The sequence below is a fragment of the Pelobates fuscus genome, chromosome 3 (genome assembly GCF_036172605.1).
Source record: "Pelobates fuscus isolate aPelFus1 chromosome 3, aPelFus1.pri, whole genome shotgun sequence".
NCBI classification, from domain to species: Eukaryota; Metazoa; Chordata; class Amphibia; order Anura; family Pelobatidae; genus Pelobates; species Pelobates fuscus.
The window spans coordinates 6,711,449-6,727,878 of record NC_086319.1 but is presented as its reverse complement, the minus strand read 5'-3'; the positions used below and the strand labels follow the sequence as shown (position 1 = coordinate 6,727,878).

At 43.2% G+C, this 16,430-nt stretch overlaps 1 protein-coding gene across 7 annotated transcripts in view; it reads left to right on the top strand.

Annotated features, from left to right (window-relative positions):
• The window catches only part of ABCC9 (ATP binding cassette subfamily C member 9), a 176,238-nt gene that overhangs the window by 123,028 nt on the left and 36,780 nt on the right, over positions 1-16,430 (top strand). For all 7 annotated transcript variants that reach the window (XM_063446650.1, XM_063446653.1, XM_063446652.1 and 4 more), the window contains one exon: positions 1,137-1,239. In XM_063446650.1, the coding sequence (XP_063302720.1) occupies positions 1,137-1,239 (103 nt within the window). The remainder of the gene's footprint in view (positions 1-1,136; positions 1,240-16,430) is intronic.

Genomic DNA, 16,430 nt, shown 5'->3' with positions numbered 1-16,430 from the left:
TCCCAGGACCATACAGTCCTAGTCGTTATAGACCCAGGGTAACCTGACTGGTTACCTCTGCTAATTTTCTAATGGGATACCGAGGTGGTCCTCGTTCGGAGTCAAATGCAGAGCATTCGTATCCCAGAACTCCCGAACGGATAAAAGTAAAACACATGAAATTAGGTATGTCCCACCACATTGAGTTTCTCTGACATATTGCTACAAATGGTGGTTTCCACTGTATCGTTCTACGGCTCTTTCATAGTCTTTTTACCTCCTACCACCTTCCATTTAATGAAGGAAGGTAGGAGGAAGTGAAAATATGATTTCTTTCAGATTATATTCTGGTCAATATAGAGTAATAATCTGTCATTTATGGTTTATAGTTAACCTATTGAGGATTGTCATTATGTTATGGAATCTACTCACACCAACCTGTTAGGTTACAAGAAAAATAGGCTTTATTTTTGGATATTTTCATGGTTAATTTAATGTGGCTAATATTTTGTCGCTGCCGTGGTAACTGTTCATTGTCTTGTTTCATTCCTTATCTCGCTGGCGCAGTTAAAGGATTTATATTGTGAATTTGATTTTACAGTGAAGCTGAGAAAATGCAGGTCGCTTGTCACGTTCGCTGTGTGACATGTCATTAAATAAAGTTAAATCTAAACCGTTAAATGTATCTTTCATTTTAATTAGACAAAATGTTTTTATGATGATTTTGCATATAAAGACTTATTTATTTAGTACTAATGCTAGTTACCCCTAGTAGAATGTGAAGTCCGTTAAAGTTTTTACATAAAAAGACATCTAACGTTTGCCCCAGGTCTAATAATGTCATCCATCACAAACCGCTGTTGTCTGAATGGTGGCTTCCAGAGCCTGTTAATCATTAATTCATAAGTAAAATTAAGATTCTTTGAGCCGAGCCATCAGTATCTTGACATGTGTTATGGGCTGTAGGTTTAAAGAGATTTTGATAAATAGGTCACATGTATCGGAGGGTCACATATTGGGTCCCAGAGATTTACTCCGATGATTTCACAGGACTGTGTGTGAAGTAGATATGGATTTGCTGATATATTTGATGCCCTCGTGGCCCTTTTCCTGTGGCCGACATGGTCTGAAGTGCATTTACATTTTCTAATCTCCAGGCACGAAACTCGATTCAGACAACGCATGCTGGAGCTGACGGACACCAATAACCTGGCTTATTTATTCCTCTCTGCCGCTAACCGTTGGCTCGAGGTCAGGACGGTACGTACGAGATTCGGTGTTACCATGAAATGTAAGGTAACAAGGGAGGGATTTCTAGTAATGGGGGAAATCTGGGTGGCGTTAAGGGGGGTTCCAGATTCTCAGTTCATGCACTAAAAGCTCACTGATCCATGTGTTAGGGGCATTGGTCTGCATTGAAATTTAGATTATGATATAAAAAAAATCCCCAATCATGAGATCATGTTTTCTGGTAATCTCTATCTCTTCATTAACATGCAACCTACTTTAAATTTATTATCATGTTACCATTTAGATAGTGCTAACATTCTCTCCAACACTTACAATTATACAATGTATTAACCAGTAAATGACTGACTAATAGTGATGTTGCGAACATAAAATTTTCGGTTCGCAAACGCCGAACGCGAATTTCCGCAAATGTTTGCGAACAGGCGAACCGGGCGAACCGCCATAGACTTCAATAGGCAGGCGAATTTTAAAACCCACAGGGACTCTTTCCCGTTTTAGCCATGTCCCGTTCCTTGTCCTAACTGATGTCATTGAAGGTCTCTTCCTCCACCCAGCCACGTACAACACCAAGGGTCCCCGAAAGGTGACAACAAGCCCCCTGTATTTTTTTTTTTTAAATGTACACTACTGTTACACCAGATATGAGTTGCACTGGTGTGACACTGTGCCCTGGCAGGCCCTGAAACGCACAGTACATATTGGAGACACAAAATATAAAACCAAACCTCTGAATACTCAGGGGACATGGCACTTATTGGCGATGTCCCGCCACATATCTCCCCCTTGTCCGCTCCCGGCAGCCCCAGCCTGACTCACACGGGTCAGCTGGCTGCTGCCCGGAGTGGACACAGTATTTTAGTGCCATGTCCCTATCCATGTCTTCCTCCCTTAATTATATTATATTACATTTACTGCCCCCCTCTCCATGTCTTCCTCCCTTAATTATATTATATTACATTTACTGCCCCTCTCCAATAGTCCTTGTATTATACACAGTATCTCTGTATTACACACTGTATCCCTGTATTACACACTGTATCCCTGTATTACACACTGTATCTCTGTATTACACACTGTATCCCTGTATTACACACTGTATCTCTCTATTACACTCAGTATCTCTCTATTACACACAGTATCCCTGTATTACACTCAGTATCTCTGTATTACACACTGTATCCCTGTATTACACACTGTATCCCTGTATTACACACTGTATCCCTGTATTACACTCAGTATCTCTGTATTACACACAGTATCTCTATATTACACTCAGTATCTCTATATTACACACAGTATCTCTATATTACACTCAGGTTACTGGCTATGGGAGGATAATGTATAATAAACACAGGTTACTGGCTATGGGGGATAATTTATAATAAACACAGGTTACTGGCTATGGGGAGGATAATGTATAATAAACACAAACACACAAAAAAAAAAAAAATACAAAAAAAATAAAAAAAGAATGCAGCTTCAGAATTAATCTAAATTGTATGCTGTCTAGAAGGTCGGAGGGTCTGGGAGGGAGGGTCTGCTGCTGATTGGCTGGAATGTGTCTGCTGACTGTGAGGTACAGGGTCAAAGTTTACTCAATGATGACGAATAGGGGGCGGACCGAACATCGCATATGTTCCCAATCCGTGGCGAACGCGAACATGCGATGTTCGCCAGGACCTATTCGCCAGCGAACCGTTCGGGACATCACTACTGACTAAAGTAATTCTGACAGACACAAGAGGTTTTATAGGACGAGGAAGAGAATTCCATAAGAACGGTGCGGCCCTTGATAAATGCTGTAGATGAGAATTAGTGATATAATGACAAACAGAGGATTTGGGAAGGTCACTTGCAGAGAGCAGGGAATGAGAAGGGGTGTATCTGATAATTAAAGAGAAAATGTATGAGGTGCGGAATTGTTGAGGGCTTTGTAAGAGTCAGCAAGTTAATTTGGATCTTGAAGGAAAGAGTATGCAATGACAGAGTGTGGGTTACCATGAGTCCCTTAATGGGCATCTAGATAGCTTCGCTCCTCCTTCACCACCCACCTTGTCTCCATGGTGTGTGTCACACTGATACTTGCATTGTGTAACAAGTTAGTCCACCTAACACCTAAAGTAATAGGTCTACACTACACCTGAGGTAGACAGTCTATACATTACTTTAGGTGTGAGGTGGATAGTCTGTACATTACTTTAGGTGTGAGGTGGATAGTCTATACATTACTTTAGGTGTGAGGTGGACAGTCTATACATTACTTTAGGTGTGAGGTGGATAGTCTATACATTACTTTAGGTGTGAAGTGGACAATTCATACATTACTTTAGGTGTGAGGTGGATAGTCTGTACATTACTTTAGGTGTGAGGTGGACAGTATATACATTACTTTATGTGTGAGGTGGACAGTCTATACATTACTTTAGGTGTGAGGTGGATAGTCTGTACATTACTTTAGGTGTGAGGTGGATAGTCTATACATTACTTTAGGTGTGAGGTGGATAGTCTATACATTACTTTAGGTGTAAGGTGGACAGTCTATACATTACTTTAGGTGTGAGGTGGACAGTCTATACATTACTTTAGGTGTGAGGTGGACAGTCTATACATTACTTTAGGTGTGAGGTGGACAGTTTATACATTACTTTAGGTGTGAGGTGGACAGTCTATACATTACTTTAGGTGTGAGGTGGACAGTCTATATATTAGTTTAGGTGTGAGGTGGACAGTCTATACATTACTTTAGGTGTGAGGTAGACAGTCTATACATTAGTTTAGGTGTGAGGTGGATAGTCTATACATTACTTTAGGTGTGAGGTGGACAGTCTATACATTACTTTAGGTGTGAGGTGGATAGTCTATACATTACTTTAGGTGTGAGGTGGATAGTCTATACATTACTTTAGGTGTGAGGTGGACAGTCTATACATTACTTTAGGTGTGAGGTGGATAGTCTATACATTACTTTAGGTGTGAGGTGGACAGTCTATACCTTACTTTAGGTGTGAGGTGGATAGTCTGTACATTACTTTAGGTGTGAGGTAAACAGTCTATACATTACTTTAGGTGTGAGGTGGATAGTCTGTACATTACTTTAGGTGTGAGGTGGACAGTCTATCCATTACTTTAGGTGTGAGGTGGACAGTCTATCCATTACTTTAGGTGTGAGGTGGACAGTCTATACATTACTTTAGGTGTGAGGTGGATAGTCTATACATTACTTTAGGTGTGAGATGGATAGTCTATACATTACTTTAGGTGTGAGGTGGACAGTCTATACATTACTTTAGGTGTGAGGTGGACAGTCTATACATTACTTTAGGTGTGAGGTGGACAGTCTATACATTACTTTAGGTGTGAGGTGGACAGTCTATACATTACTTTAGGTGTGAGGTGGACAGTCTATACATTACTTTAGGTGTGAGGTGGACAGTCTATACATTACTTTAGGTGTGAGGTGGATAGTCTATACATTACTTTAGGTGTGAGGTGGAAAGTCTATACATTACTTTAGGTGTGAGGTGGACAGTCTATATATTAGTTTAGGTGTGAGGTGGATAGTCTATACATTACTTTAGGTGTGAGGTGGACAGTCTATACATTACTTTAGGTGTGAGGTGGATAGTCTGTACATTACTTTATGTGTGAGGTGGACAGTCTATACATTGATTTAGGTGTGAGGTGGATAGTCTATACATTAGTTTAGGTGTGAGGTGGATAGTCTGTACATTACTTTAGGTGTGAGGTGGATATTCTATACATTACTTTAGGTGTGAGGTGGACAGTCTATACATTACTTTAGGTGTGAGGTGGATAGTCCATACATTACTTTAGGTGTGAGGTGGACAGTATATATATTAGTTTAGGTGTGAGGTGGACAGTCTATACATTACTTTAGGTGTGAGGTGGATAGTCTATACATTACTTTAGGTGTGAGGTGGACAGTCTATACATTACTTTAGGTGTGAGGTGGACAGTAGTGATGTACCGAACTGTCCGCTGGCGAACAGTTCCTGGCGAAATTAGCGTGTTCGCGTTCGCCACGGCGGGCGGACACATGCGCAGTTCGATCCGCCCCCTATTCGTCATCATTGGGCAAACTTTGACCCTGTGCCTCTCGGTCAGCAGACACATTCCAGCCAATCAGCAGCACTCCCTCCCTTCCACACCCTCCAACCTCCCTCCCAGCATCCATTTTCGATTCATTCGGAAGATGCATGCTTAGTGAGAGGAGGGAAAGTTTAGCTGCTGCTGATTAGATAGGGAAATTGATAGCTAGGCTAGGGTATTCAGTGTCCACTACAATCCTGAAGGACTCATCTGATCTCTGCTGTAAGGACAGCACCCCAAAAAGCCCTTTTTAGGGCTATAACATCAGGCTGCTTTTTTTTTTTCCTGTGTAATGTAATTGCAGGTGCCTGCCTGCCAGCTTCTGTGTGAGGTTCACATTGGATACTGTGCCCACTTGCCCAGTGCCACCACTCATATCTGTTTTAACAATTGGTTAAGCTTTAGATTTAAAATAAATAATTTGTTTTCACTGTAATAGAAGAGCAGTTGCCTGCCTGCCAGCTTCTGTGTCAGGTTGGATGCCTTGCCCATTTGCACAGTCAGTGCCACCACTCATATCTGTTTTAACAATTGGTTAAGCTTTAGATTTAAAATAAAAAAACAATTTTTCACTGTAATAGAAGAGCAGTTGCCTGCCTGCCAGCTTCTGTGTCAGGTTGGATGCCTTGCCCATTTGCACAGTCAGTGCCACCACTCATATCTGTTTTAACAATTGGTTAAGCTTTAGATTTTAAATAAATAATTTTTTTCACTGTAATAGAAGATCAGTTAGTTGTCTGCAAGCATCTGGGTGTCAGGCCTACTTCAGCGTGTGCTCTGCAGACCTGTGACAGCGTGCTTTGACAGTTGCCAATCATATCTGGTGTCTCTTTAGCGTGCTTTTACAAAGAAAAAAGGTTTCCAGTGTAAGCTAATAGCAGACAGTCAGTGTCCTTCAAGCGGCTCTGTCAGGCCTTCCTTCAGCGTGTGCCCTGCACAACCCTGCCAGCGTACTTTGACAGTTGCCACTCATATCTGGTGTCTCTATAGCGTGCTTTTACAACCAAAATTTTGTTTCCACTGTAATAGAAGAGCAGTTGCCTGCCTGCCAGCTTCTGTGTGAGGTTCACATTGGATACTGTGCCTACTTGCCCAGTGCCACCACTCATATCTGTTTTAACAATTGGTTAAGCTTTACATTTAAAATAAATAATTTGTTTTCACTGTAATAGAAGAGCAGTTGCCTGCCTGCCAGCTTCTGTGTCAGGTTGGATGCCTTGCCCATTTGCACAGTCAGTGCCACCACTCATATCTGTTTTAACAATAGCTTAAGCTTTAGATTTTAAAGAAATCATTTTTTTTCACTGTAATAGAAGATCAGTTAGTTGTCTGCAAGCGTCTGGGTGTCAGGCCTACTTCAGCGTGTGCTCTGTAGACCTGTTCCAGCGTGCTTTGACAGTTGCCAATCATATTTGGTGTCTCTATAGCGTGCTTTTAAAACCAAAATTTGTTTTTCACTGTTATAGATTGAATAGCAGTTACTTGTCTTCAAGCGTGTGTCTCAGGCCTACAGTGTGTGCTCTGCAGAACTGTTACAGTTCACATTGCCAATCATATCTGGTCTCACAGTAGCTTGCACGCATAGTACCACTAATCCCAAAAAAATTACAGGCAGAGGCAGGCCACCCCGCAGGGGCCGTCGTGGTCGTGGTGCTGTGATTCCCTTTTGCCCTAGAATAATGCCCAGTTTTCAGAAGCCACGTACCCTGAACTTGAAAAGTTCTGAGGACTTAGTTGACTGGCTAACACAGGACACCCAATCTTGTACAGCCTCCGCTCGGAACCTTGACGCACCATCCTCCTCCAGCTTAGCTTCAGGCACCTCTCAAGATAGCACTCACCCGCCTGCCGCCACCACCAAAACTAGCACCACAGCCGCTTTACTTGGTATGTCAGAGGAGTTATTCACACACCCGTTTGAAGAAATGAGTGATGCGCAACCATTATTGCTAGAGGATGTAGATAACAGGGATATGTCTCAGGCAGGCAGCATTAAACACATGGAGGTACGGTGTGATGATGATGATGTTGTACCCGCTGCTGCTTCCTTTTCTGAGTTGTCAGATACAAGCGAAGCGGTTGATGATGACGATGCGTCCATGGATGTCACGTGGGTGCCCGCTCGGCAAGAAGAAGAACAGGGCGAAAGTTCAGATGGGGAGACAGAGAGGAGGAGGAGACGAGTTGGAAGCAGGGGGGGGTCGTCGCAAGGAGCTAGTGGCACAGTCAGACAGCATGCATCGGCACCCGGGGTCAGCCCGACAGCACGCCAATCAACGCATGCTGTGTCCACCACCAGAATGCCGTCATTGCAGAGCTCAGCAGTGTGGCATTTTTTTTGTGTGTCTGCCTCTGACAACAGCGATGCCATTTGCAACCTGTGCCAAAGGAAACTGAGTCGTGGGAGGTCCAACACCCACCTAGGTACAACTGCTTTGCGTAGGCACATGATCTCACATCACAAACGCCTATGGGATCAACACATGAGTACAAGCAGCACGCCTACTCTAAGCCGCCATCCTCCTCCTGGTCCAGCATCTTCAGCCACGTCAACCACTGCTGTCCTTCTTGCCCCCTCTCAACCATCCGCCACTCCGTCTCCCGCCTTGAGCAGTTCCCGCTCATCTGCCCACAGTCATGTGTCTGTCAAGGACATGTTTGAGCGTAAGAAGCCAATGTCACCAAGTCACCCCCTTGCCCAGCGTCTGACAGCTGGCTTGTCCGAACTATTAGCCCGCCAGCTTTTACCAAACAATCTGGTTGAGTCTGAGGCGTTCAAAAAATTTGTAGCTATTGGGACACCGCAGTGGAAGGTACCCGGCTGGAATTTCTTTTCACAAAAGGCAATCCCCAACCTGTACTCGATTGTGCAAAAGGAAGTCATGGCATGTCTGGCACACAGTGTTGGGGCAAGGGTCCATCTGACCACTGATACCTGGTCTGCAAAGCATGGTCAGGGCAGGTATATCACCTACACTGCGCATTGGGTAAACCTGCTGACGGCTGACAAGCAAGGAATGCGTGGCATTGCAGAGGAGTTGGTGACACCGCGACGAATTGCAGGCAGTCCTGCTGCCACCTCCTCTACTCCTCCTACTCCATCCTCTTCCATAACCTCCTCGATTGAGTCCTCTTGTGCCGCTGCTTCTTGCTCCACATCAACGGCACCCCCCCAGCTCCCCAGGTACTATTCCACATCCCGGATACGGCAGTGTCACGCCATCTTGGGTTTGACTTGCTTGAAAGCAGAGAGTCACACCGGACAAGCACTCCTGTCCGCCCTGAACGCACAGGTGGAAAAGTGGCTGACTCCGCAGCAACTGGATATCGGCAAAGTGGTGTGTGACAACGGAAAAAAATTGATAGCGGCATTGAAGTTGGGCAAGTTGACACATGTGCCGTGCATGGCACATGTGTGTAATCTGATCGTACAACGCTTTGTGCATAAGTACACAGGCTTACAGGACGTCCTGAAGCAGGCCAGGAAGGTGTGTGGCCATTTCAGGCGTTCCTACACGGCCATGGCTCACTTTGCCGATATCCAGCGGCGTAACAACATGCCAGTGAGGCGCTTGATTTGCGACAGCCCTACACGTTGGAATTCAACACTCCTAATGTTCGACCGCCTGCTCCAACAAGAAAAAGCTGTTAATTAATATTTGTATGACCGGGGTGCTAGGACAGCCTCTGGGGAGCTGGGAATTTTTTTGCCACATTACTGGACGCTCATGCGCAATGCCTGTAGGCTCATGCGTCCTTTTTTTTTTTTTTTCAACGTATATTAAAATTTTTAGTATACAAATGTAAAAACATATCCCATGCTTTACCCATTTTACAGTACAACTGTACACATGCAACATAAAAGAAATCACTGAAATTCAACAACACAAAGCTTACATGGGCTTTGAGGTGTTTGCCAAAATTCATGTATTTGTAGCCCAGATATAAGAGTGGCTATAATTAACCTATGTAAACTTGTCACATCTGGCACACTTATACATTACTAAACACAGAATAGTAGTGAACTAAAAAAAAATTAAAAAATTCTGGTATTTGAAGAATATATTCAAATCATTCGTTTTCTGCCTACATTTTGTCATTCAGTTTTCAATTCCGTACAAATAGATGTTCAGTGAATAAACAGCTTAATATGGGGTTGTTGCTTGCTAAAAACAGACAGTTATGCTTTCTTCAGAAAACAATTATTGAACATTTGAAACTCCCATAGAAAGTATGGCTTTCAACTTACTGAGACAAATTAAAATTACAGCTTTGATGTTCAGCACATTACATGTATTTTTTTCAATATTTCGCTAAAACATAACAGTTAAAAAAAACAAAAAAAAAACGTAAATATAACAAAACTACAACATTTATGCAAAAGGTTGAGGTCCTGCAGTAAAATGTTGATCAGATAAGAAGTTAGGTGGTATTATTTGTGAAAGCGGGTAAGAGAAGAGATTGGCTGGGTCAATGGACAATGGATTTACTGCATGAGTAGGGGGCAACATACCATGCCAGCCAGGGTAGGCTGCTTCTGGATACAATGGAAAAGATGGATATGGGAGACCTGCTGGAACAGTATTTGGCACATGGAGAGGTGGCATAATATTAGCACCCTGACTCTCTCCTATAATTACAGAGAATTCTCCTGGGAACTGAAGGCCATTGCTCAAATTTTGGAGCATATTCATGATCTCAGGCATGCCAACTTCCTCTCCTGTATCCTCAGAATTCTGATTCCACTGCTCAAAATTTGGGAAACCTGGAGGAGGGAGCCCTTGCTCGGCCATTTGTCTCTCCTCTCGTTCAACATCTGCTAATATGTCAGAGAAAATATCATCTGGGATATCCAAACCTTCTTTATGTTTCTTGGAAGATTTTTTGGGATAAGCTGTCCAGGAAGGATGGCTTGGAAGAAGCAAGATCAGAAGCAGAATAGGATGGTTGTCTTCCAAACCTGGACCTCCCAAAGGACGCAATCTTTGAGGGATGGGTTGGCCGGCAGGTAGAGGCACTAGGAATGCCTCCATGCCATGACTTCTGATGATTGCATATCTCAGCTTCCGATTAAGATAAGAATACAGCCGAGCATATGAAACTGCATCACTTGACGTTCTTTGATTCAGTCGGATCACACACATGTCCTTGGTGCACTCTGGCCAGATACGATCCACATATTCCCAAACAGACTCTTGCAAAATGCATCCTTCGGATGTTAACACTTTTGGTAAATCCTGGCAAAGATGACTGCTATAACCAGACTCTGGCGTGGCTGTAACTTTAAACTGCTTTATAGAGAACATGTGAAGGAATCCCTTCCACACACTTGAGTCTGCTGGATCTGTGAGTCTAGTATCTGGATCATACAATTTCTTGTTCTTCTTTTCAATGCATGAAGAATGTTGATTGCCATTAGTTATATGGAGTTTCCATATTTTCTCTGGTTTCTTGGTAATTACCCATTGGCTTAAGTTAGCATCACCTGGGGGGTTTATCAGCCCTTTGCATATAAGGCAGTCCTGATCTAAAAGGTGGCTCTTGTGTTGGGATGTTGTGTCCCTTTTCTCTGAGATGCAATCCTGCTGAGAATCCTGAGGCTGCCACACAGAATCAGACAGATCCTCTAGGGTCAAGTTCTGATCGGGCACGGTATCAATTTCAATTAACCCCTTGTGTGTCAGCTTTGTCATCTGAATCTGGTATGGCTGTCTTTCCTCTTTCTCGATTAGTTCCATTGCATGTTTTCTCTTTTGAATTCTCCAGTTGGCCAGCTCCTGTGCAGCCATTTACGTTGCACTCATTAGAACCAAACACTGTGGGGTGATTTCACCAAGGACCACACGACGGAACAGGATCTGATTTTTAGGGTCCTTCAAATTGAAAAGGAGGATCCGGTATTTATTCTTATATCTGCTGTCAGTACACAGGAAAAGTTTAAATATTTCTTGTTCTACGTTCTCTGCAACTCCACGCACCGACTCATCCAATACGTGAAGATCTGGGGTTTCTCTGACTCTCCTCAGTAGTGTATCAAACAAAGTCTGCACTGTGGTAACACGGACATCTTCAGGACATAACTCAACTATTTGCAGATAGGCAGTCTGCAGCTTCTCTTTTTCACCTGTTCTCTTCTTTCTCTTATGCGTATTCTTGTCTATATGCAGGTGGTCTCTTGCCTTTCTTTTAACCAATTCGTTCCTTCCATATGGTTTCAAAAGATCTCTGGCATCATTACTTTCAACGCAAATAACGTCATCATAGTTAGTCTCCTCATTATTCACCGGGAAGAGAGTGTTTGCACTGACTACCCACAGCATGCTCTTGCCATTGCCTACTCCACCTTCAACGACAGGGTGCAAGTCCCAAGGAGAAGGATCATTCACTTTATTATCTGTCTTTATTTCACAAGTAGTGCCTGGAACATCCTCATGGGTCACTAGATGTAAATCTGGACTAATGTCAACCCCAGGGTCTGGAAAATCATCAATTTGAAATTTTTCGAATAATCCCAGTGGGCTGCCACATTCTTCCTCCTCTGATGGTATTAAAGTTTGCAGAGATTCACTATGGGGTGGTGTCAAGCATTTTGGAGAACAATTAAGCATCTCCATCCCAAGACGTTTCAGATGTCCTATCAGCTCTTCCACCCTATGCGATACTATGGGCAGGCTACCCGTGACGTCATTACTCACGGCCCTATTTCACACGGACACTCTGTGTCAGTGTGTATCATGGTGTCTGGACAGGGAACAGTCTCTATTCTGCTCTGTGTCAGTGTGTATCATGGTCTCTGTGGACGGTGAACAGTCTCTATTCTGCTCTGTGTCAGTGTGTATCATGGTCTCTGTGGACAGGGAACAGTCTCTATTCTGCTCTGTGTCAGTGTGTATCAGGGGTTTTGAGGACAGGTGTCAATCCATATCTGCCAAGTGACCCTATGTAGGGGGAACAGTCCCTATTCTGCTCTGTGTCAGTGTGTATCATGGTCTCTGTGGACGGTGAACAGTCTCTATTCTGCTCTGTGTCAGTGTGTATCATGGTCTCTGTGGACAGGGAACAGTCTCTATTCTGCTCTGTGTCAGTGTGTATCAGGGGTTTTGAGGACAGGTGTCAATCCATATCTGCCAAGTGACCCTATGTAGGGGGAACAGTCCCTATTCTGCTCTGTGTCAGTGTGTATCATGGTCTCTGTGGACGGTGAACAGTCTCTATTCTGCTCTGTCAGTGTGTATCATGGTCTCTGTGGACAGGGAACAGTCTCTATTCTGCTCTGTGTCAGTGTGTATCAGGGGTTTTGAGGACAGGTGTCAATCCATACCTACCAAGTGACCCTATGTAGGGGGGACAGTCTCTATTCTGCTCTGTGTCAGTGTGTATCATGGTCTCTGTGGACGGTGAACAGTCTCTATTCTGCTCTGTGTCAGTGTGTATCATGGTCTCTGTGGACAGGGAACAGTCTCTATTCTGCTCTGTGTCAGTGTGTATCAGGGGTTTTGAGGACAGGTGTCAATCCATATCTGCCAAGTGACCCTATGTAGGGGGAACAGTCCCTATTCTGCTCTGTGTCAGTGTGTATCAGGGGTTTTGAGGACAGGTGTCAATCCATATCTGCCAAGTGACCCTATGTAGGGGGAACAGTCCCTATTCTGCTCTGTGTCAGTGTGTATCAGGGATCCTTAGGATAGGTGTCAATCCATATCTGCCAAGTGACCCTATGTAGGGGGAACAGTCCCTATTCTGCTCTGTGTCAGTGTGTATCAGGGATCCTTAGGATAGGTGTCAATCCATATCTGCCAAGTGACCCTATGTAGGGGGAACAGTCCCTATTCTGCTCTGTGTCAGTGTGTATCATGGTCTCTGTGGACAGGGAACAGTCTCTATTCTGCTCTGTGTCAGTGTGTATCAGGGGTTTTGAGGACAGGTGTCAATCCATATCTGCCAAGTGACCCTATGTAGGGGGAACAGTCCCTATTCTGCTCTGTGTCAGTGTGTATCAGGGGTTTTGAGGACATGTGTCAATCCATATCTGCCAAGTGACCCTATGTAGGGGGAACAGTCTCTATTCTGCTCTGTGTCAGTGTGTATCAGGGCTGGGCTTTGAGGACAGGTGTCAATGTTAGGTGATTTCTGCCCTTTATGGATTAAAAGCAGACTCTGCATCAACTGTGCAATTTTCCATGGGAGTTTTGCCATGGATCCCCCTCTGGCATGCCACAGTCCAGGTGTTAGTCCCCTTGAAACAACTTTTCCATCACTATTGTGGCCAGAAAGAGTCCCTGTTGTTTTTAAAATTCGCCTGCCCATTGAAGTCAATGGCGGTTCGCGCGGTTCGCCAGTTCGTGAACATTTGCGGAAGTTCGCGTTCGCGACAACACTAGTGGACAGTCTATACATTACTTTAGGTGTGAGGTGGATAGTCTATACATTACTTTAGGTGTGAGGTGGACAGTCTATACATTACTTTAGGTGTGAGGTGGACAGTCTATCCATTACTTTAGGTGTGAGGTGGATAGTCTATACATTAGTTTAGGTGTGAGGTGGATAGTCTATACATTAGTTTAGGTGTGAGGTGGATAGTCTGTACATTACTTTAGGTGTGAGGTGGATAGTCTATACATTACTTTAGGTGTGAGGTGGACAGTCTATACATTACTTTAGGTGTGAGGTGGATAGTGTATACATTAGTTTAGGTGTGAGGTGGATAGTCTGTACATTACTTTAGGTGTGAGGTGGATAGTCTATACATTACTTTAGGCGTGAGGTGGATAGTCTATACATTAGTTTAGGTGTGAGGTGGATAGTCTGTACATTACTTTAGGTGTGAGGTGGATAGTCTATACATTACTTTAGGTGTGAGGTGGACAGTCTATACATTACTTTAGGTGTGAGGTGGACAGTCTATACATTACTTTAGGTGTGAGGTGGACAGTCTATACATTACTTTAGGTGTGAGGTGGACAGTCTATACATTACTTTAGGTGTGAGGTGGATAGTCTATACATTACTTTAGGTGTGAGGTGGACAGTCTATATATTAGTTTAGGTGTGAGGTGGATAGTCTGTACATTACTTTAGGTGTGAGGTGGATAGTCTATATATTAGTTTAGGTGTGAGGTGGATAGTCTATACATTACTTTAGGTGTGAGGTGGACAGTCTATACATTACTTTAGGTGTGAGGTGGACAGTCTATACATTACTTTAGGTGTGAGGTGGATAGTCTATACATTACTTTAGGTGTGAGGTGGACAGTCTATACATTACTTTAGGTGTGAGGTGGACAGTCTATACATTACTTTAGGTGTGAGGTGGACAGTCTATACATTACTTTAGGTGTGAGGTGGACAGTCTATACATTACTTTAGGTGTGAGGTGGATAGTCTATACATTACTTTAGGTGTGAGGTGGACAGTCTATATATTAGTTTAGGTGTGAGGTGGATAGTCTGTACATTACTTTAGGTGTGAGGTGGATAGTCTATATATTAGTTTAGGTGTGAGGTGGACAGTCTATACATTACTTTAGGTGTGAGGTGGACAGTCTATACATTACTTTAGGTGTGAGGTGGATAGTCTATACATTACTTTAGGTGTGAGGTGGACAGTCTATATATTAGTTTAGGTGTGAGGTGGATAGTCTGTACATTACTTTAGGTGTGAGGTGGATAGTCTATATATTAGTTTAGGTGTGAGGTGGATAGTCTATACATTACTTTAGGTGTGAGGTGGACAGTCTATACATTACTTTAGGTGTGAGGTGGACAGTCTATACATTACTTTAGGTGTGAGGTGGATAGTCTGTACATTACTTTAGGTGTGAGGTAAACAGTCTATACATTACTTTAGGTGTGAGGTGGATAGTCTGTACATTACTTTAGGTGTGAGGTGGACAGTCTATCCATTACTTTAGGTGTGAGGTGGACAGTCTATCCATTACTTTAGGTGTGAGGTGGACAGTCTATACATTACTTTAGGTGTGAGGTGGACAGTCTATACATTACTTTAGGTGTGAGGTGGACAGTCTATACATTACTTTAGGTGTGAGGTGGATAGTGTATACATTAGTTTAGGTGTGAGGTGGATAGTCTATACATTACTTTAGGTGTGAGGTGGACAGTCTATACATTACTTTAGGTGTGAGGTGGATAGTCTATACATTACTTTAGGTGTGAGGTGGACAGTCTATACATTACTTTAGGTGTGAGGTGGACAATCTATACATTACTTTAGGTGTGAGGTGGACAGTCTATACATTACTTTAGGTGTGAGGTGGATAGTCTATACATTACTTTAGGTGTGAGGTGGATAGTCTATACATTACTTTAGGCGTGAGGTGGATAGTCTGTACATTACTTTAGGTGTGAGGTGGACAGTCTATCCATTACTTTAGGTGTGAGGTGGACAGTCTATCCATTACTTTAGGTGTGAGGTGGATAGTCTATACATTACTTTAGGTGTGAGGTGGACAGTCTATACATTACTTTAGGTGTGAGGTGGATAGTCTATACATTACTTTAGGCGTGAGGTGGATAGTCTGTACATTACTTTAGGTGTGAGGTGGACAGTATATACATTACTTTAGGTGTGAGGTGGATAGTCTATACATTACTTTAGGCGTGAGGTGGATAGTCTGTACATTACTTTAGGTGTGAGGTGGACAGTCTATCCATTACTTTAGGTGTGAGGTGGACAGTCTATCCATTACTTTAGGTGTGAGGTGGATAGTCTATACATTACTTTAGGTGTGAGGTGGACAGTCTATACATTACTTTAGGTGTGAGGTGGACAGTCTATACATTACTTTAGGTGTGAGGTGGACAGTCTATACATTACTTTAGGTGTGAGGTGGACAGTCTATACATTACTTTAGGTGTGAGGTGGACAGTCTATACATTACTTTAGGTGTGAGGTGGATAGTCTATACATTACTTTAGGTGTGAGGTGGATAGTCTGTACATTACTTTAGGTGTGAGGTGGACAGTCTATACATTACTTTAGGTGTGAGGTGGACAGTCTATACATTACTTTAGGTGTGAGGTGGACAGTCTATACATTACTTTAGGTGTGAGGTGGATAGTCTATACATTACTT